The sequence below is a fragment of the Phalacrocorax aristotelis genome, chromosome 6 (genome assembly GCF_949628215.1).
Source record: "Phalacrocorax aristotelis chromosome 6, bGulAri2.1, whole genome shotgun sequence".
Classification (NCBI taxonomy): Eukaryota; Metazoa; Chordata; class Aves; order Suliformes; family Phalacrocoracidae; genus Phalacrocorax; species Phalacrocorax aristotelis.
Genome location: NC_134281.1, coordinates 37013937 through 37034907, shown reverse-complemented (window position 1 = coordinate 37034907; position 20971 = coordinate 37013937). Strand labels below are relative to the sequence as shown.

The following is a 20971-nucleotide window of genomic DNA, read 5'->3' as shown; positions in this document are numbered from 1 at the left end:
ACTACTGCATTTTTAATTAATCACTATTTGCATAGATTTTTTGTCTTGGATATGACCACTTTTAAGGTGTTTCTTAGGAAAATTTTAGATGAATAACTTGAAATGAAAAAAGCAATTAATATTATGCATATGCTTTATTTATTTAAGAGTCATGTCAAGTACCCAATTTGCATCACGGCAGCTACTTCACAGCCCAACAAGAGCTTCGACTGAATGAAACACTGCTATATAGATGTGATGAGGGATATCATACTGCAGGAGGAAACACTACAGAAGAAGCAGTGTGTCTAACACATGGGTGGTCCCTTACTCCAAAGTGCACTAGTATGTAATGGGCTGGAAAATAATTCTGTTTGAAATGTGATTTAGTCTACAAATGAACAAAAATTTACAAGAACTGGTTTTCACTGCTGTGCATTTTCTTCCTAGAAGTGACTTGCTCTTCTTTGAGTGCAATAGCACATGGAGGTTTCTATCCTGTGAAGAAAGTCTATGAAGAGGGAGATGTAGTTCACTTTTTCTGTGAGGAAAATTATTCTGTCAGTGAATTTGACCTAATTCAATGTTACTATTTTGGATGGTATCCAGACCCTCCAGTGTGTGAAGGTACCTTATTTTTATAGTTTTACTATGTCAAAATCTTAGTGGAAGACTAGCACCTTCTTTCATGAAATGCTTTATGAATTCAAAATAAAAATATGCCTTTTGTACCAGTTCACAGACTAAATGGAAATCAAATGTTAGCTGAACAGCATGGAGCCAAGGCAGCAGGGAGGGAGGCAATGATAATTGGAACTAGTTTTCAGTGGACTCAAACAATAGAGCAGATACTGTCCCTTGCTGATGACGTATCCTGGAGAAGCAGGAATTAATACTTACAGGGAAGTTGTTGGGCCCCTGAAGCTCAAGTTAAACCATGTTCGGATTACATAAAGGTTTAATCAGGCATGTTTAATCCTGCCTTGCGAGGTGGAAGTATGCCTCTTGAGAGGCATTAAAAAAAAAATTTGTAACAAGTTCCCTCTGAGCTTGGGGATTGTGGTACTTTTCACAGTTTTATAGCCTCACCAAACTGTATATGTTTTCAACAGAATTAACTAGAAAGGTCATCCTGAGGACAGAAACACACCTTTAGCAATTACCCCAGTCATTGAGGGGTAATGGAGATTCTCAGAAAAGAAACTTTCAAAAGAATGAAAGGTCTAGTGAATCAGATAAGATATAGTATACAGCAGAAAACAGTACAAATCAGCGTTTAGGATAGATGACAATTTATAATATTTTTCAACATACCTTGATAGTTGTGGATCATTGTCTTATCTGGATATTGTCCCCATTCTGAGGATTACTGCTGAGCTTTAGGAGATCTCACTGCTTCATGGTAACAAATTCTCTGCTTTATATACCAGGCATGCTAGGTGTTGATGACAGAGGATAGGGCAATCAAACATTTTTATTGGTTTAAGCTAAATCTATACTATTCTTTTCCAGTATATTTTTACAGGAATTTTTCCCATGAAGTATGTTTTCTAAAGCAAATTTAATTGCTCTGTGTGGGGTGCCTGAGATTTTTTTTTTTTAAATATTATCTATATTTAGCCTTTTAAAAATATAGATCTATTAAGCACCACTTTCAGTAAAATTCGTGCTTTGTAATTCCTTTATAGCTAATCCTGTAGAAGGCTGTGTGATTGAGTACAAAGATGAAATTCATCTTCCTTTCTTAGAAGATACAGTAGCATTTAAAATACACTAGAATCTCCCAATTAAATGGCATGGGTTAGGACTCCAGCCCTGTACTCATTCTGATGACACAGCAGATATCTTCCTTGAGTGAGTGTAGAGAAGGTGGGGTGCTCAGGAGAATAAAAACATGGTCTAAATCTAGTTTTGAAGATACAGTAATTGCAAACTTAATTTCAGGGTAGGGCTATGATTCTTGCTGCTTCTGTAGCATTAGAATTAATACATAAACTCCTTTAAATATTATATCAGTGGAGGGTGTGGGAAATCTCTATTTCCTGATGTCCTTTAAAGAACATTTTGTTACGTCTATGTGGAGAAATAACAAATTTATTTATAGCAGTGCATTAGCAAATACCTCTATTTTATATTTGTTGAACGTAAAATCACTTTTTAAATTCTGGTCTCCCATTTTGTTAAGAAAATGGGAGTAAGCAATTAGTCTGGATCAACCAAAAATTTATTTTAAGTGATAGGCTTATATGATGTATAGTAAAATTAATTGTATATGCAGTTTTGATTAGTGAGAAAACAATATAATTTTTTTTATTTTCAGATGTAAAAGATAAATGTCCTCCACCACCGCTTCCTCCTCATGCCCATATCATCACAGTTAGAAGAACATATCATAATGGAGACAAAGTTCGTATACAGTGTCAAAGTACCTTTGAAATAACAGGATCTGAGGAAATCCAGTGTGAAAAAGGAAAATGGACATCACCCCCTATTTGTATTGGTTAGTACTTTTGTGAAGATTGACAATTGAATGAAGTGGTTCTTAGAACAATGCCTTGATTTTCTGGAGAGCCTCAGTTTCCATATCTGCAAAACTGTTTATGTCCTCCTCTGTTAAAATGCTTGAGCGGTGAAGTGCCGCATAATTTGCAGACAATCCATTGTTCACAAATTAAAGAGAAAGCATGAGACAGATGAATCCAACTGACACCTCTGTTGTGTAGTTCTCCCCCGGAATATTGATTTTATTGCATCTTACAGTGCATCAGTGTCTGTCTGTTTTGGTATTTGAAAATGAGTTATTTCTGAGAAAACTGTTCTAAGTTTCTGCTATGGTTATAGGAACTATTGATAAACGGCAACCTGAGGCACCACCGTCACCCGAGGCAGATGTAGCAATAAGGGCAAGCAAAACATATCACAGTGAAGGTATGAGTAGGTGAACATTGCTTTTCTATTTAAAAGCGACTTCAATACTCTCCAATGCTATTATAGGCATTTTATGACTACGCATTTGCTACAGTACAGTTCCTTACTCTTGAAAGTGTTTGTATGTGCTACAGATGTCAGTGTAGCCATCTGACTGACTGAAAGGCCATTGTTGCTTGTTTCTAGTGATTATAAATTTCACCTATAAGCCTGTGCTGTATTTTTGATTTTATTTCGTACATTACCATTTACCTTCAGTCATTTCGTACTCCTCCTTTCAATGTTGTCTGAACACGCAAATTCATAAGTATTTTGCTGATCATTTGATTAATAGTTCCAGTGAAGTTTCTTTTGTTTATTTTGAACCACACATGGGCTAAACAATTCAAGCAACAAATAAAGGCCGTCTTATCTCGGAAAAAGAACTAACCTATATTGAGTGTAAACGAGCAAAAGTCAAGAGCAGATATGGATGAGGAGTGTAGAGGGAAATAGAATGCCTGTCTGCAATTCAGTAAGGCAAGTGTAGAGTTTCTGAAAATGAAATTTGAAAAAGAAATTATATTAGTTTATGTTTTATTTCTATGTAATTTTTTTTTTGCTCAGTCTATTAGTAGTCTGATACATTCACCAGTGTTAACATTGTTTTAAAGATGTCATTACCTATCTCCCTACCTCGTATTAGAAATACAGCAAGACTGTACCTCTCCACCTGTGATTAAAAATGGTGTTGTTCTTGGTCCATTATTGACAAGTTACAAAAATGGTTCCTCAGTAGACTATGGTTGTCAACTTTACTATATTTTGGATGGACCTAGTACTGTTTACTGTGAAGAAGGAAACTGGACAGAACAACCAACTTGCTTAGGTAAGTCTTGTAAGAAAAGTAAAGTTTTGTTATACGTAAATATAGAAAGGTAAAATTGGAAAGAATCTCTAGATAATCCTTTCATGACCATCTTTTCTCTTTTGTCTGAGTTTAAAAAGATCCCAGAAACATGAGGATGAACCAAAATCAAACATACCTAGGCCACTCCTGCTAGGTGTCCTCTGGCCTGTTCTTACAAACATCCAATTAAATAGGTTCCTCTGTTTTCCTGAGTGAGCTATTCTAGAACATAACTGTCCTTGTTACCTAGGAGGATTGTCTAAATTCTTTCTCCTTGTTGCATTAATAGGTGAAGAAATTTGGCAGAAAACAAATCCTCTTGCGATCCAGCCGGTCCTCAGATGTCAGAGAGTCCGGGAGTGGCTGGGCTTAGATTTTGAGTGATACCCAATTCAGCACTGTTGGTCCATGAGGGATTCCCTAACAGTATGATCACTATTAGTCTAGTCGTGCCCAATAACCCATCGTGGCCAGATTCACTAATAGTGCAGTTTATTGAAGCAACAGAAATACACATTCTTATTGGATTGCAGGTGATAAATATGCTGTCTGCTGGTGAAACTTCCATTTACATTATACGGTTCTTTCCCACTCACAGCATATGCTCAACAAACACAAAATAACAAGCTTGTTCTCTAAATCACCCAGGGAGTCACTTGGTGTATAACCAAGTGTTTGAGTCTTACCTGACAGGCATCCCTATGGGGGAGAAGAGCGGTTCAGCCCATTGACTGATCCCAGTAGTCTGCAATGGTATCTTCCCTAATATCTCTTTCTCTTGGGGTCATTTTTGTATTATTTTATGTTTAGGTGGAGCTTAAGTGACTTTGGTCATACATAATTTCATTATTGATTAGTGTAGAAATTCCTTGCTTAGATTTAAGGTATAGACTAAGAGAAATTCAGAGCACGCTCAGTGAGGGCTGATTGTACCTTGGAGGCAGGTAACTCTGGGACAGAAGTGTGTGTTTTAGTATTGTAACGAAGTTATAATGAGCAAAGTTCACCCACAGGGCACAATGTTTCTGCGCTGGTCCGGGCATGGTTCCATGGTTCCATCCAGCCCCTGGATCTGCAGTGATTTATGGACAAGTCTGGCCGTGAAGCCTTCGCTCCATTCCCTCCTCCAGTTACCTCCCTTAGATTAGTACACCGAGCTCCCGCAGTGTTCCTAACATCTAAGAGTGCAGGTGGTGTTGCTTAGGGAACAATCACTGAACCGATCTCCAGCATGCCAACCACATTCCACTATGGAAGTTAACTTTTATGAAATGTGGATATAACTTTAGCCTCAGTAATTTCAACCTCGATAACGTCGCCACCAGTGATCATTCCACACTCCCGTATTCTTCAATCAGTGAATTTCTTCCTGTTCTTTAATAGACGTTTAGAAGGCACAACTGCAGCCTTTGCCAAAATGGCTTTTAGATATGATTAACAAGTAATACAATGACTTCGTGGACTTTCATTTTTAAACCTTCAGCCTTTGTTTTTATTATGTGTCTTTATATCTGTCACTTCATCCTGGACTTTCTAATTTTTCTATGTTGCTCTTATGTATGCTGTTCAAAACAATGTACAGAACTCCCATTCAGAATTTATTAATACTAGCAGGAATACTACTGATGATGATCTACAAAAATTGGTTTGTTTATATTTCCTTCCTTCTATAATGAAATAACTATTTTACCAGCATCCTTAGTTAAACTGACTCGCTTTAAATTGGTAGTCTACTGTGAAAATGCAAGTAAGTAACCAGTTAAGTGTTAATTACTTATTTCTAAATGAATAAAATGTACCTTGCCTGGATTGAAAGGTCCGTATCAGCATTCTTGGATCTGAATTCTCAGATGTAACAAATCCTGTGAAATAATGAGAACACATTTCCTATAGTGTTAGTTGTCTCCTAAACATTCAAATAACCACATCATCCTTTCCACGTTTTCTGAGCTTGCTTTTCGACCCTCACGTAATCAGACCAGAAAGAGCACATACAGTAGTTAGTTTCAGGAAAAAATCCATACTAATTTGTTTTTATGGTGCTGTCATCAGAATGTGTAATAACTGATTTCTCCTTGCCTTTCCTTCAGCAAAGTGTTAATAAGGGCCTCTATCGGGCAATGATTCTTGTGGAACTTATAGAAATTTACTTTTGTAACTGTCCCTCTGCCAGGCTTTACTGACTGAGGTCTGTCTGACCCACTGACTCAGCTGTCAACTTATTATAGTTGAACAGTGGTTTCAAAAGTTAATGAGGTTAACTGTCTAATGGAAAGCTAGGCTACCTGATGTGATCCTGGCATTAGATTTTAAGAAACCTGTCAGAAAGCAACCAAAACAATACTGACCTTAAATACCCTGAAAAGCCCAAACAGCAACACAAAAATTCCAAAAGGTTTTTAGAAGATCTCTAAATTCTTCTAACAGTGACAAAACAAAGAAAAAATGCAAAGAAAAGGGAATTGTCAAAGCACTTCCTTAGGTTAACAGCCTAAATTTACTGTGTATTAACTACTACTATCTTCAAAGGGCTTACCAAACCTGTCAGCCAAATCTGACAGGCTAATTTTGATGAAAGATTTTTCTTCATTGTAAAAAGTCCTTTGAAGTTACAGTAAAGTTGTTCTTTTCTTCTGCAATGGTAAATCCAGGCTGCTATATGTGTAGAAATACTTGTAGAAACCAGATTTTGTCAGAAGTGTGTGATTCCTGTGATTTACTGTTCCCAGTTTAGGCTTTTTTTTTGCATGTTATTGCTGTCACTTCAGTCCATTTCTTTACATTTGCGTTCTTTTTTTTATGCATCTATAGTTCTTTTTCTTGCAAGATTCAAAAACATTCTAGAACTATAGATTTAGCTTTATCTTTCTTGACTCCCACAAAAGGGAGCAAAAAAATCATTTAAGCTTGCTTTTTATTGAAGTACACTTTTATTTCATAGAACCATGCAATCTTAATGTAACCGATATGAACAGCAACAACATAGAGTTGAAATGGAAACAGGAAGAATTAATTTTCCTACATGGTGATCTCATAGAGTTTGAATGTAAACAGGGGTACAGTTTTCTCCCGACCACCATTCCGTCTCCTGGGAGGACGCAGTGTAACCATGGCAGACTGAATTATCCGAAATGCATTATGCAAGGTAAACCAATACTCTTTAATCGCCTTTTTAATTAATCAATCTCAGACCTATTTAGAAACAATTTACTTTGGCAATGCAGGCCTAGAATCTGTTGTAAACAATAGATGTTTAGGGTTCAACAATACAGTTATGCACAGATATCTTTGCAGAAGACAGCTATATTGTAAAACACATGCAAGCATGGAAAAACAATACACTTTCCTTTGGGGAAGGCTGTAGAAAGGAGGGAGGAGCTCTTCTCCAAGCCCAGGGAACTCAAAGCTCTGTAGAAAGATAGCTATAAACAATTAAATGCACTCAAGGGATTTCTTATGGTCAGAATTAAGCAAGAGATCGCATTCAGATCTGAAACATAATGAAATAGTAAGAAAATACACTGTTTGAGAGTTGACAGATATCTGGTGTTGACAGGCATTTAAAGCTGCAGATTTGTTATTTCTGAAGCTGAATGTTTCCCAAATGTATTTAGCTCCTACAGGAAAATGTGGCTCTCCACCTTCTATTGTGAATGGAGCTCTTACTCTCCCACCCCTGACCCAGTATGACAGTGGCTCTTCAGTTCAATATAGTTGCTCTGACTATCATTTTTTGCAAGGATCTGAGAGAATCTACTGTTCTGAAGGACAGTGGACTGCACCACCGGCTTGTATAGGTAGGTGTGTTAAGATAAATAAGCACTTATTTCTCTCTATAATTCACAGATCACAGAATAGTTTGGAAGTGACCTTTAAAGGTCATCTAGTCCAACCCCCCCTGCAGTGAGCAGGGACAGCTTCAGCTAAATCAGGTTGCTCAGAGCCCCGTCCAACCTGACCTGGAATGGTTCCAGGCATGGGGCATCTACCACCTCTCTGGGCAGCCTGTGCCAGTGTTTCACCACCCTCATGGTAAAAAGCGTCTTCCTTATATTTAGTCTGAATCTAGCCTCTTTTAGTTTAAAACCATTGCCCCATGTCCTATCACTACAGGCCCTACTAAAAAGTCTGTCCCCATGTTTCTTATAAGCCCCCTTTAAGTATTGTAAGGCCACAATAAGGTCTCCTCAGAGCCTACTTTTCTCCAGGCTGAACAACCCCAACTCTCTCTAAATTCAGATACTTAGAATTTATAAATTGAGTGTTACTAACTAGAACGTTAAGATCTCAACTTCAATTTTTTCTGTTAAAAATGAAAGTTTTAACAGAAGCAAATGTAAACTTGTCTGTTTTTTTTTCTTCTTAAATATGACATGTCTGCAGTATCCAAAAAATACAGTGATTTCAAATATAATATATTAAGAGAATGGGAAATAACCTACAGTTTTAGTGTAGACTAGTCAAAATGATGCTATTTCAAAAATAATCAATTTATTAACACTGATTAAGTCTCTCCTCTTTAGAGCCATGTACTTTGTCAAAAAATGAAATGGAGAAAAATAATGTGTTGCTGCAATGGTTCTATGAGAATCAAATTTACTTTTACCATGGGGATTATGTTGGATTTTACTGTAAACAAAACCATTTTGGAGAAGAATCTGGTACAACTTTATTTGAAGTGCAGTGTAAGGAAGGACAGCTGACATACCCAAGGTGTGTTGAAAGAGGAAAATAAGTATGGACTTCAGGAAAGCCTACAGGTAAGGTATGTATGTGTTCTTTATCTGATATTAACAGCTGAACTAAGACGGCCAAGACCATTAAGACACACAGACAGCTTTGAGAAATGAGTGTTCAGTGGCATTGTTGGGTCTGAGCTGAAGGGTGTGGGAAGTGAAAGTGCGTTGTGGTATGAGGACTGGGAATGCAGCAGAAGAATGAAATATTGGCATACGCATGGAAAATCTAGGATGAAGGAGTTTTGTAAGGATTGCAGTGATAAACTTGAGGATGCATCACAACCTGGAGGCCCTGAGCAAAGCTCTATGACCCTTTGTAAGGGTATTGGTGGTTTGGATAGCATGAGTGGTTTTGTGGCTACAGAATATAGATACATTGAGATTTAATTTAGTGCCCTTCAATGTTTTGATGTTAAATGATTTTAAACTCTAATTTTGCAGAGAGAAAGGAGAGGCCTATTTTTTTTTTTTTGTAGATCTTAACAGCACTCATGTCTCCTTTCACAGGTAAGAAGCCTCTAAAGGGCAAGGGTTGAGAGGCAAGAAAAAAAAGGCAAGTATTAAAAAAAAAAATTGTGTTTAATGGATCTATGAAAGCAGTAAAAACCTAAAAATATCCAAATTCTACTCAGTAGTTAATTATTATTCTGAAAATAAAAAAAAAGTCAAGCAAGCATCTTTGTTTTGCTCATTGAGAGCATTTAAACTATTAAAATATCTAGTCCAACTGCTTTGTATAATTTCATATGACACTTAAACATTGGTACTCTTGGGGCTCTGCCTTTGGACACACTGTGTGACTGAAGATCTGAAGAAAATTCAGGAATATAGACAATGTTTGCCTCGCATCCATTTTAGTGTGTTTTAATAAAAAGTCGCTGTAAGGATCTCTTCTGTATTTTATCTCTATACTCCATCTTTCTGTAATATCACTGCATGTATGCTCTTCTGTATGGTTTTCCAAGGCTTTTTTGGGTGCTACATGAATAAATAAAACAACAAAGAAATTAAAGCATTCAAGAAATAGACAAATTCTTCCTATTCAATTGAAACCCAGACAACCAGTTGGGGAAAAAAGGGTTGATAAAAATAGCATTTACATGTTATCTACAATAGCATTCCAAAATGTTTTCAAAAGATTAAAAAGTCATCACTTTTTAAACCCGTATTTAAAAGCGAAGACAAATAGCAATGAGATTCAGCAATTTAATATAATGAACTTCTGATGTGCGACATGCAGATCTGAACTAGATGTTCACTATAGCTTTTATTTCTAGGTCATGTTATGAACAATGATTGCAATACGAATTGGTGAGTCTCAGTTAAGAAATAATATAAGAACTCAGTTAAACAAAATGATTGGTGATAAGTTTTTAACCAGTAAATTTTGGTGTATTGAGCTTTGTTACCTTAACAGCTGCCATCTAGGCTTGCTAATGCATCCAGAAACTTTTTGTGCTGAGATCAAAAAACGAATAGAAATCATCTCAGCCTCTGACTTTTTGCATCGTAATCATTCCTGTGTCTATGAAAGATAGAAGCAAAACTCTGTTTCCCTTGAACATGAAGAGGGTTTACAAGATGGACTAGACCTGTAAGCAAAATCTTGCAAGACAACTTGTACATCTGTGACCATATCAGTAACACCACACAAGGTCACATTACCGAGGTATTGGTGTCAGAAAACCCAATTCTGAATACAGATGTAACCAAACTGGGACGAATGGGGAAAAACTAATTTGGGGCAGGCTGTTTATTTGGAAGCACACCAGGGTGGAGAAAGGGGGAAGTACAAGCATGATGAAAAAAGGATCAATAAACAAGAAAAAGGGTAATAAGATCTGCACATGATATAACTGAGACTCTCCAGGGATACCAGTCAAGCAGCTCTGCACTTGATCACCTTATCTTAGATGAGACCAAAACCACAAACCTGTAGTCTTGACCATACCACAGAGATCAAACCTGTTTCTATGGTCTGGAAGACCCATTCGGGGCAGGAAGGGATGGCACATTCTCAGACAAACAGGGAGAAATGGCTGAGACAAACAGATGGAGCATCCACGTATCACTGTGCTGCTGCCTGTTCCCGGCCTGATGGCATCAGCATCTTCCCAATTGCTTCCTAACACCAGTGTGTGCCAGTGTATTTAATTCTCTTGTTCTCTTCTCTTTTGTTCTTTTTCCCCAGCATGTTCAGGACAGCATGCAGGTATTTTCTGTGGTAAAGAGAATGTGCGTTTCTTTCTGTCATGGTTCAGCCTCAGTCGGCAACTAAACACGACGCAGCTGCTCGCTCACTCCCCCCACCCCTGTGGGATGGGGGAGAGAATCGGAAGAGCAAAAGAATTTGTGGGTTGAGATGAGCACAGTTTAATAATTACAATAAAATAATAATTATAATAATAATGATTATAATAATAATGACATTAATGATAATATAATAAAATCGAAAAGGAAAAAAACAGAAACACAAAAGATGCAACCGTCCACCACCCGCCAACCAACGCTGCCTGTCCCTGAGGCACGATTTCTTCCCTCCTCTCCCCCCCCCGCCCCGGCCAGCCCCTCCCAGGTAACATACTGGGCATGACATCACATGATACGGAATATCCCTTTGGCCACTTTGAATCCGCTCTCTCAGCTGTGCCCCCTCCCCTCCTGGCTTCTTGTGCACCCGGCAGAGCTTGGGAAGCCAGAAAAGTCCTTGACTAGTACAAGCGCTACCCAGCAATAACCAAAACATCGGTGTGTTATCAACGTTGTTTTCATGCTAAGTCCAAAGCACAGCACTATGCCAGCTACGGTGAAGAAAATTAAATCTATCCCAGCTAAACCCATGACACTTTCATTTTCCCCTTTTCAATTTTCTTACATGAATTATTTGAAAACAAACTTGTTGCTTGTAATTTGAAATCTGGGGCTATGTTATTCCAGTTAATTAGCACAGCAGAATTAAGTGAAAGAAAATGAGAGGTACAGCTTGGGTTTCAAAGGTGAAAAAGCTCCAAAATATCTGTGTGAAATCTTGAAAAAGAGATTTATAACATGACCATTATAAAACAAACTGAACACAGAACTCTTACAAAAGTCAATGAAGACACAGGAAGGGATCAAGTTGCTTTTTAGACAGTAAGGAAACTTCGTTAATGACTCCTTTCCATTACCTTAATTTTCCCAGAATATATTCATGCAAATGTGGCTAGGGAAGACAGGTCAGCTACACGTGCTGCTGTGGTAGCAGAGAAGCTGCTGCAGGCACACAGCTCAGGCATGCTGTTGTCCTAGTGTGGGTGGGATGCTGAAAGCACATCTGTCAAATCGCTGTCCTTAGTGCATGTGAAATATGTAGTGCAAATGAGACTCAGTGATGCACAAGCCCGGAAGCGTGTCTGACCTCCTAAGTGTATTTGGAAACAGAGGAAGAGTTTTTATCCTTCACATTATTTGCTTAGACTTACCAAATTGGTGCTAGAATAACTTTTCAAGTAACCATCAACATATCAAAGACCTCAACTTAACCCTTTAACAGTCCTGAACTTTTGCTAGCTTTCTGAATAGTTAGGCATAGAATTGCGGAATAAGAATCAGGTTGCTCAGGACCCTGCCTGGCAGAGTTTTTGATATCTCCAAGGAGTTATTTTCTAACTTTTCTGGGCAATCTGTTCCAATGTCTGCCTACCCCCATGGTTAATCTTTTTTCCTAATATCTATCTGGAACTTCTTCTGCTGCAGATTTGTGTCTGTTGTCTTTCATCCTATCACTGTGTATCTCTGAAAAGAGTATGGATCCGTCTTCTCTGTACTGTCCCATTAGGAAGCCAAAACCAGAAATAAGGTCTCCTCCCAGCCTTCTTTTCTTAAGAAATGTTCAGAAAAGAATGGGATTTTTCTGGTTGTGTGAGGCATGATAAAAATAATCCTTTTATATTTCTTTTCATGCCTTTCCTTGTGTAGCAGAGCCTTCCAACAGCACCAGAAATGCAATAGATCTCAGCTTTGCCATTTCATGGTGAAAAGTGCTGGCTTGGGTGTAGGTGGGTGATATGATAATATTTCTGCACCAAGTTTGGCTTGTACAAATTTTTTCAAGCTCAGCCTTTTATTAGTGTCATGGGTTTAGCTGGGATAGATTTAATTTTCTTCACCGTAGCTGGCATAGTGCTGTGCTTTGGACTTAGCATGAAAACAACGTTGATAACACATCGATATTTTGGTTGTTGCTGGGTAGCGCTTGTACTAGTCAAGGACTTTTCCAGCTTCCCATGCTCTGCCGGGTGCACAAGAAGCCGGGAGGGGAGGGGGCACAGCTAAGAGAGCGGATTCAAAGTGGCCAAAGGGATATTCCATATCATGTGATGTCATGCCCAGTATGTTACCTGGGAGGGGCTGGCCGGGGCTGGGGGGAGCAGTCACAGCTCGAGGACTGACAGTGTTGGCGGGTGGGTGGTGAACAGTTGCATCACTTGCTGTTTGGGTTCTCCCAAGGGTTCATCTCTCCCTCTCTCTCTCATTATTTTCTTGTTCATTATATTATTATTACTATTTCTATTGCTATTACTATTACTGTTGCTATTATTTTATTGTAATTATTACACTGTTGTCTCAACCTGTGAGTTTTCTTATTTTGGCCCTGTCCTGGTTTCAGCTGGGGCAGAGTTAAATTTCTTCGTAGTAGCTAGTATGGGGCTGTGTTTTGGATTTGTGCTGGAAACAGCGGTGATAACGTGGAGATGTTTTGGTTGTTGCTAAGTAGCACTTACACTGGTCAAGGACTTTTTCAGCTTCCCGTGCCAGGCACACAAGAAGCTGGGAGGGGGCACAGCCGGGACAGCTGACCCCAACTGACCAAAGGGATATTCCATACCATATGATGTCATGCTCAGTATATAAAGCTGGGGAAGAAGAAGGAAGGGGGGACATTGGGAGTGATGGTGGTTGTCATCCCAAGTAACCGCTACGCATGATGGATCCCTGCTTTCCTGGAGATGGCTGAACACCTGCCTGCCCATGGGCAGTAGTGAATGAATTCCTTGTTTTGCTTTGCTTGCGCGTGCAGCTTTTGCTTTACCTATTGAACTGTCTTTATCTCAAGCCAGGAGCTTCCTCACTTTTACTCTTCCAATTCTCTCCCCCGTCCCACCAGGGGGGAGTGAGCGAGCGGCTGCGTGGTGCTTGGTTGCTGGCTGGGGCTAAACCGTGACAGACCCTTCCGATTCTCTCCCCCATCCCACAGGGCTGGTGGGAGAGAGCGAGCAGCAGTGTGGTATTTAGTTGCTGACGGAGGCTAAACCACAACAGTCCTTTTTGGTGCCAGAAGGAGCATCACAGAATACCAAACCATTATCATAGAATGGTTTGGGTTCAAAGGGACCTTTAAAGATCATCTAGTCCACCCCCCCCACCTTGCCATGGGCAGAGATACCTTTCACAAGATCAGGTTGCTCAAAGCCCTGCCCAGCCTGACCTTGAATGTTTCCAGGGATGAGGCATTCACCACTTCTCTGGGCAGCCTGTTCCAGTGTCTCACCACCCTCCTTGTAAAAAATTTCTTCCCTACATCCAGTCTAAATCTACCCTCTTTCAGCTGAAATCCATTGTTCTGTCATGACAGAAGCACATTTCCTCTTGTGTAACATTGCCCTTATGCATTTTTTGCACACATCAGCCAAATGGGCATTCAGGTTTATTTATAGACTGTCATTTCTATTTTCCAGTAAAATTGTCACCTCTATGGTACATGATTAGGCAAACTGACTTTTGTCTAGATATAAGCTCACAGATCAGGGCCATTCCTATAACAGGCAAATTTAGAGTGCTTTATGCTGATTCAGACTGCCGTGCTTTAACCAAGGTGAACCTGTGTCCCAGTGAAGTTTCAACAATTTATATTGGCTTTAAAACATTTATTGTAGTGAAGCTGGTTGGGACCGTTGCCCAGACCTGTTGCCTTTGAGGAGGTCTGGATGAATCACACAAAAATCACAGGATGGTAGGGGTTGGAAGGGACATCTGGAGATCATCTCGTCCAACCCCCCCTGCTTGAGCAGGTACACTCAGAGCAGGCGGCACAGGACCGTGCCCAGGCAGGTTTTGGAGCATAAGAATATTTGGTAAATGTAAAAAGACCCTTCTCTTTGAAGACCAGACCTGGAGAAAATGGAGGGAGATTAAAAGTCAGTCTCCAGAACATTTAGTGGAAGTAGAATTCAGAGCAATTTCCTATGTTTTAATAAGTGCTGATTTACTTGCTGAAGACCTGACATGAAATCACTGGGTTTTATAGTCAGTCAGGTATCACAGGCCTCAAATAAAATATCTGATATCAGAAGGGGAAGGTAGTTGTCTTGAAGAATTTTGCGTAGAGTGGGTACAAGAGCAGTACCACACCACTCAGTGGCTTATAATTTAAGGTGCTTGTTTTTTTTTTAACTACGCAGCAGGTTTGGCAGAGCAAGAGGATGGTAATTTCTCCTGCAAGATTTCTGTTCTATGACACCAATACATCAAAGGCCCTGCTCTCCTGGTCCATGTTAAACCAATACGACAGTTCCAGGAGAATGGGCCACTCCAACCAGTTGATGTGTTGTGTGCTGGCTTCTGGCTGCCCCTACACACAGTGGGGTCAGTCTTGTACACAATGCTGGACATTTGTGTATGGAATTCCTCTTCCCTTTTCCTGAGAAGCTATTGTTTTTACTATGAGTTAGAATGTCAGCATAACCTGCTAGTGACTGCTCTGATCACGTAGACCCAAGCTACCTGATTTTTTCTGCATGTGAGTCCGAATAAAGATTGTCATGAGAATCTCTGTGAATCTCTGGTCTCCCACCCCCAACGTGTTACAAAATGTGTGAAGTTGGCAAATGTGAAAGAGCAAAGTTTGTATGCTGCTGCTTTGTTACCCAGCTCACATCAGAGTCATCTAGTCAGAGCTGGGCAAAGGCAGTCAGGTTCTCACTTATCTGAGCAACGTTTTCAGGTAGGCTTCAACTCATGGCGCTCGTGCAGAAGGCTGGTCTTGCTGAGCATCCTCCTATATTAAGGCAAAGCCAAAGTAATTGTATAGAGTGAGTATAGTCCTCTTCTACCTTTGTGTGGAGATCAGATCTTTTAACCAGGTGAATATAAGGAGACATGATCTTGAATAGGAAGAACACTTTCTTTTGCCCTTTACATGAAAAGAAAGAAGGAAAGAAAGAAATCTACATGTTGTAAAATAAAAATTATGCAACCATTTTGGAGCTGACTTATTGGGAATGACTGCTTGATCAGCAATTGCTGTTTAGAAAAGGTAATTCGGTGTATTTCAGTGACTGAGTTACAAATGAGGCCAAAAATTAATGACCTATAAAATGGGGCAGGAATGGTGGAAGATAAAGTGGAAAGTAATTTTCCTTTAGTTTACCTTTTTTACTCTTCTATACTAAAAGGAAGAATCCCTGAGTGGGAGACCAGCCTTTCTGAGGCACAGGAGGATTAGAAGGTGAGGAAGAAGTGAGCCAGAAAGATTGAACTCAGAGTGAAATCCAGAAAGCTTTGTTATATACTTTTGTGGGATTCATTGTTTTATATTGCAACCTGCCAGGACTCCATAAACAACAGTTAGTGCTTAGGGTCATGTTGGACTAGTATGTAAGAATCTAAAATACAGATAAATGTTACATGCCTTTAGAAACATTAGTCTCATGGTTTTATTCCTGGTTTTCTTTAAGGAATGTGCTTAGTTGCTTAAAAAAATAGTTAATATAGGTGTTAATATTGGACATTTGCCACTGAGACTTTCATGGCCTTTTAGAAGAAAGCTTTTCTTCAAGGTGCTTTGAAGTTCTGCCAGTTGTATGAAGTGGCATATCAATGATGATTAAATTCATTTAGTGTATATAGTAACAGCAATACCTGTTGATCCTCAGATGGGTGTTATCATTCAGTAAACAAAATAATGCCATGTGTGTTTTTGAAGGGAGAAAAAAAACCTCAGAGTTGATTGCTATGTTAGTTTATCCTGTATTTCACAATAGTTCCTAGCAGCGAGTGTGTTGGATGAAAAAAATGGGAATTTCCTGAAAAAGCAGATTGTGTAAGAAACTCCACAGAAATTAACCCCCAAAATAACCTTAGTATTGTCATGTGAGGATGGAGCTCGATTCAGTCAAAGTTGTCCAGCTGGTGTAGCCTGATAAATATGATTTTTGCCATTGCTAATAAAAGGACACAGGCTCTGCATCAACTTGACAATGCAGGACCTCTGGTCTTGCCTGGGTTTGTCCTGAGCTGATTTTAGCTTGGTTAGTTGGTTAGCAATCACCCATTGGTTGCCTATATGTGGTTTAGTTTAGCTCTAATTCATATTTGTAACAAGCAGTTATTGAGCTATCTATGACTCCAGGCTAAAATGTGGTGTGGAAAAGGAGAACGTGCGATGACACAAGGATGAGCAGAGGTCAAAGACCACACAAACAAACCACAGTTGTCTAGCAGTGGCCCTAGCAGAAGTGCAACTTGGTCTTGTTCAGGTAAACGCAATTTTAGTGAACAGAGGCGCTGAATAACTGGGATCCAAAAAAGTGGAGCCTATTAAGAATATACATACATGTAAACACATGGAGACCTCAGTACTTAGGAGGAAGGGACCCCTGCTACTTGCACTGAACTCTCCCCAACAGAAACCTTTGTACACTAATGGTTCAGTGTGCCATTCCCCTCCTGTCTTGCTAGCCTCCTTGAGAAAGACCTACGCAATCAACCAAACAAACAATGGAAGGATGAGTGAAACACCAGAGGAAGTGGTTAGGTACTAGGACAGTTTTTTTCTGTAAAATACTTTTTTTAAAAAGAAAAAAAAAAAAGCATTACTGAGGCTTTCTTTCATTAATTTAAACTATGAATATTTGCATTATTAGAAGTGGACTAACGATAACTTAGTATTTTTATTAGGCTGTTAAGATTTTAAGCAGACTTGTAATAAATTATGGGCTCCACATATAAGGTGGTTTTGCCCATAACAAAATTTTAATTTTGAAAAGCTGAGTGTTCTATATTATTTTGTGTTATAAACACACTGTGAGTTTTTGGTTACGGCTTTCATAATGCTTCTCTGTCGAGTTCAGTCAGAAAAGTTTTACGAAAAAACTATTGAAGACTTTTTGCAACAATTGCATAATTTATCTGTACAGATTGACTGCTGTGTTGCAAGAACATTAGGGGAGGAGCTTACAAGGATACCCTCAGGAATGATGGGAGTGAATACAAGTGCATGCAATTTGGAGTACAGAAAATAGCAACTCTGTTGCAGAGGCTGTCTTTAACTTGTAAAGCTTGAAAATGACACTGCTGAGCCACACTGTAGTGTTTCTTCTGTGGATGGGCTGTACTACATGTAAAAGTAAGTTATTAAATGGAAATCTATGCTTTTAACTGATGTAGCTGGTGACAATCAAGAAAAAATGAACTGCAAAAGTAATTTAAACTATAAAGTCTACTTTTTAAATAGAATTCTTTTCAGAAGTTTGGAATGAGAGTTGTGATTTAGAACTATGCATTTGAGAATATTTGCTTTGTATTTTCTTGTACGAGCTTGCTGCTTTGCCTTGTGCCTGAACTTAATGACTCTCATAAAGAACCTAACATATTACAAGCCATAACTCACTTAAAATACATTAATCCATATAAATTCCTTTGTATTTCAATTTACTATTATTCAGAATACATACTATTAAAAATGCAGAATACTGATTTGATTTTAAAACATTATACAACTCTAAAAATACAGGTACTTTGTTATTTCAACAAGCTGTATGATACAAAAATATGCTGCCTGAAGAAAATCTCCGCTGAATATATACCTTTATTAAAATAACCAGTTTTAAACTCTGTGATTGATCCATTTAAATCTATTCACATCACATCAAGATTCTTCTCCCCCCTTTGCCTTTAAAAGTGCTTTCTAGTATATACCTTATACTTTCAAAAGATGATCCAACTTCTTTCATTTTAAAATTGTGGAACTAATTTTAGGAATCTGGGACAAATGGAATTATTTGTAGAACTGAAGAAAATTGAGAATCATGACTGCACGCGTAAAACTTTACTCCAGACTAATGCTGGAAAACAAAATATACTCTGAGAAATTCAGAAGTTTATTCATATTTTCAGTTAAAATATTTTTAGTTTAGTAGTTTTTTTCAATGCAAAGACTGTGAAAATAATAAAGACAATGATTATTTCGTAGAGCAAGGAGATGATGGTGGGTTTTAGTACAGTATATTCCCAGATGGAGGGATGTAGGTCATTGGAATTTTATTTAACTTCTGTGTAGTGTCTTTATTTGCATCTGTCAGTACTGTCCTGTATCTATCAATTAACAAGTACTTGTGCATGGTTTCTGCTGCAATAGTATGCAAACACTCACCCATCACTGATTTTGAAGAAATTGTTAGTAGGGACAAATCAGGATAAGGAGAAAATGGCAGTGTGCATTCAAATAACAAGTATCCGTGCACAGCTTCTGCAGGGGCAGCCTGTGAATACCCACCTCTCATTGACTTTGGAGAAATTGTTAGCGTGCCCGTACTTGGTTATAAGGAAAGGGACAGAGTGCAGTATGCGTGCAACCCTGGATACACTTTGTCAGGATCAGAATGGGTAACATGTCATGAAAAAATCTGGGTACCTGGACCACCACAATGTTTGGGTAAGTGTAACTTTTATTGCTGCTTGACTTCGTACTCCTAGACAATTCTAATAATTCTTAAAGTAGGAGTTTCAGAATTAGGTTTACATTTGTTACTTGATTACCGAGTCTGTAATGGACCAAAATTAATCCCTGGACTCAATACTTCTTAACCTGTGGATCTTGGGCTTTAGTGTCCCAAAATCATTTACACACAACCATGTTTTTCATTGTGAGAATTCTGTAGCTATTTGGAAGGTTACAAACAGATAAACATTTTGCCTGTACTTCCAAGAATTTGTGCAACAAGGTACAGTTACTGACCATGGTGTCAGCTGCTTTCCTGAAGTGATTACATTTGCTAAGACACCCTTCTGTGTAGTTTCCCAAGGGCCCCCATGCAGGAGGAGTGCCATTGTGGTAAGCTGCTTCGCTGTCTTCAATTTTCTCCTTGGAGCTCTTTTTTAAGGAGTCTTACAAAATTCCTTTTTAATCCTTGGTAACCGAAACACAACAGGGATAAAATCAGACTTACTCCCACAGATTTAATTAATTATTTCAAGAACTACAACCTCCTGAAATCAGTACCTCTTGAGATCATTACTGCTGTTGGCAAAGTCTGTAAAGCTGTCTTTTACACATGTGAATAAGAATATGCTTGGAAGTTGTGCATATTATTGATAAACTATCTAAACTGAAACATTCTGAATTAATTGTTATAGAGATCAAATGTTTAAGTCATCTGTATTTCACTTTTAAAAAATCACTGCTGAGTGAGAACCAAGTTGGTTTTGCACTATTTTTGCTGAGGAGGTGCTTCCCATGCTAAAAGCCACAGAAGATTCATAGTCCACCATTTTTAATTTTTCTTGTTTCCCTTAGCACCATGTACCATTACAAGACAGCAGCTGGAAGCCCAAAACCTACTTCTCTCCAATGGGCAAAGACGCACATTTTTGATTCAAAGCGGTCGGTGGCAGAAATTCATGTGCATTGCAGGATTCAAACTCACGGGCTCTCCTATCAAGCAGTGTTTCAATGGGCATATGGAGCTTCCTTCATGTATCACTGGTAAATATGCACCATACCTGAATAATTTTGATCTGCAAAATACATCTTGTGTGTAATTCTGCAGTCATTCATGTACATGAACTGCAACTGCCTGTACCTCAGAGACTGTTTATTGAATAGGCAAGTGGTTTTCCCACCACAAATACGCTTGCTGATGGTAACGGTGTATAGAAACCTAGTGCAGAAGGGAAGTCTCTCCCTTCTTTTTACTTCAACCAAAACAAAAAATTTGCATTTCAGATGCACAGTTCATCTGATCAATTCTAGATACCTGTACTTGAGCAGAAAAAATAAGTCCTGCAGTTACCAGTTTCTCTCCACTTCTTGTAAAAGTACTCATTCATGCTTGGATATGATAAAGATGACAGCATTTATAAGTTGAATACAGGTGCCACATGAGTTCAGAAAATTGTTTCAGGCAGAATTTCTTCATAAAAGATATTTAATGAACACTTTTTACCTCGGCTTCTGTAACTCAACGGGAGATGTATGTAACTGGTGCCAGAGGACAGTAAGAATGTGAAAGCAATTTTAAAAATATGGGTGTAAATTATGTTTGTAAATTTGCTTGTCAGGTATAAATCTTTGGGTACTTTAATTTTTATTCTTTCTTTATTTTTTTTTCCTTTTCTTCTTGTGGCTTCTTCCTGTAATAGGAGTAAAAATGATATGGCATATCTAAGGCCACCTATT

At 38.6% G+C, this 20971-nt stretch overlaps 1 protein-coding gene across 1 annotated transcript in view; it reads left to right on the top strand.

Annotated features, from left to right (window-relative positions):
* The window catches only part of LOC142058390 (coagulation factor XIII B chain-like), a 34631-nt gene that overhangs the window by 6037 nt on the left and 7623 nt on the right, over positions 1–20971 (top strand). Inside the window, exons 4-13 of the mRNA XM_075095509.1 lie at positions 148–324; positions 430–606; positions 2300–2479; positions 2821–2913; positions 3593–3775; positions 6738–6941; positions 7411–7593; positions 8320–8529; positions 19040–19228; positions 20090–20278. Of these exons, the coding sequence (XP_074951610.1) occupies positions 148–324; positions 430–606; positions 2300–2479; positions 2821–2913; positions 3593–3775; positions 6738–6941; positions 7411–7593; positions 8320–8529; positions 19040–19228; positions 20090–20278 (1785 nt within the window). The remainder of the gene's footprint in view (positions 1–147; positions 325–429; positions 607–2299; positions 2480–2820; positions 2914–3592; positions 3776–6737; positions 6942–7410; positions 7594–8319; positions 8530–19039; positions 19229–20089; positions 20279–20971) is intronic.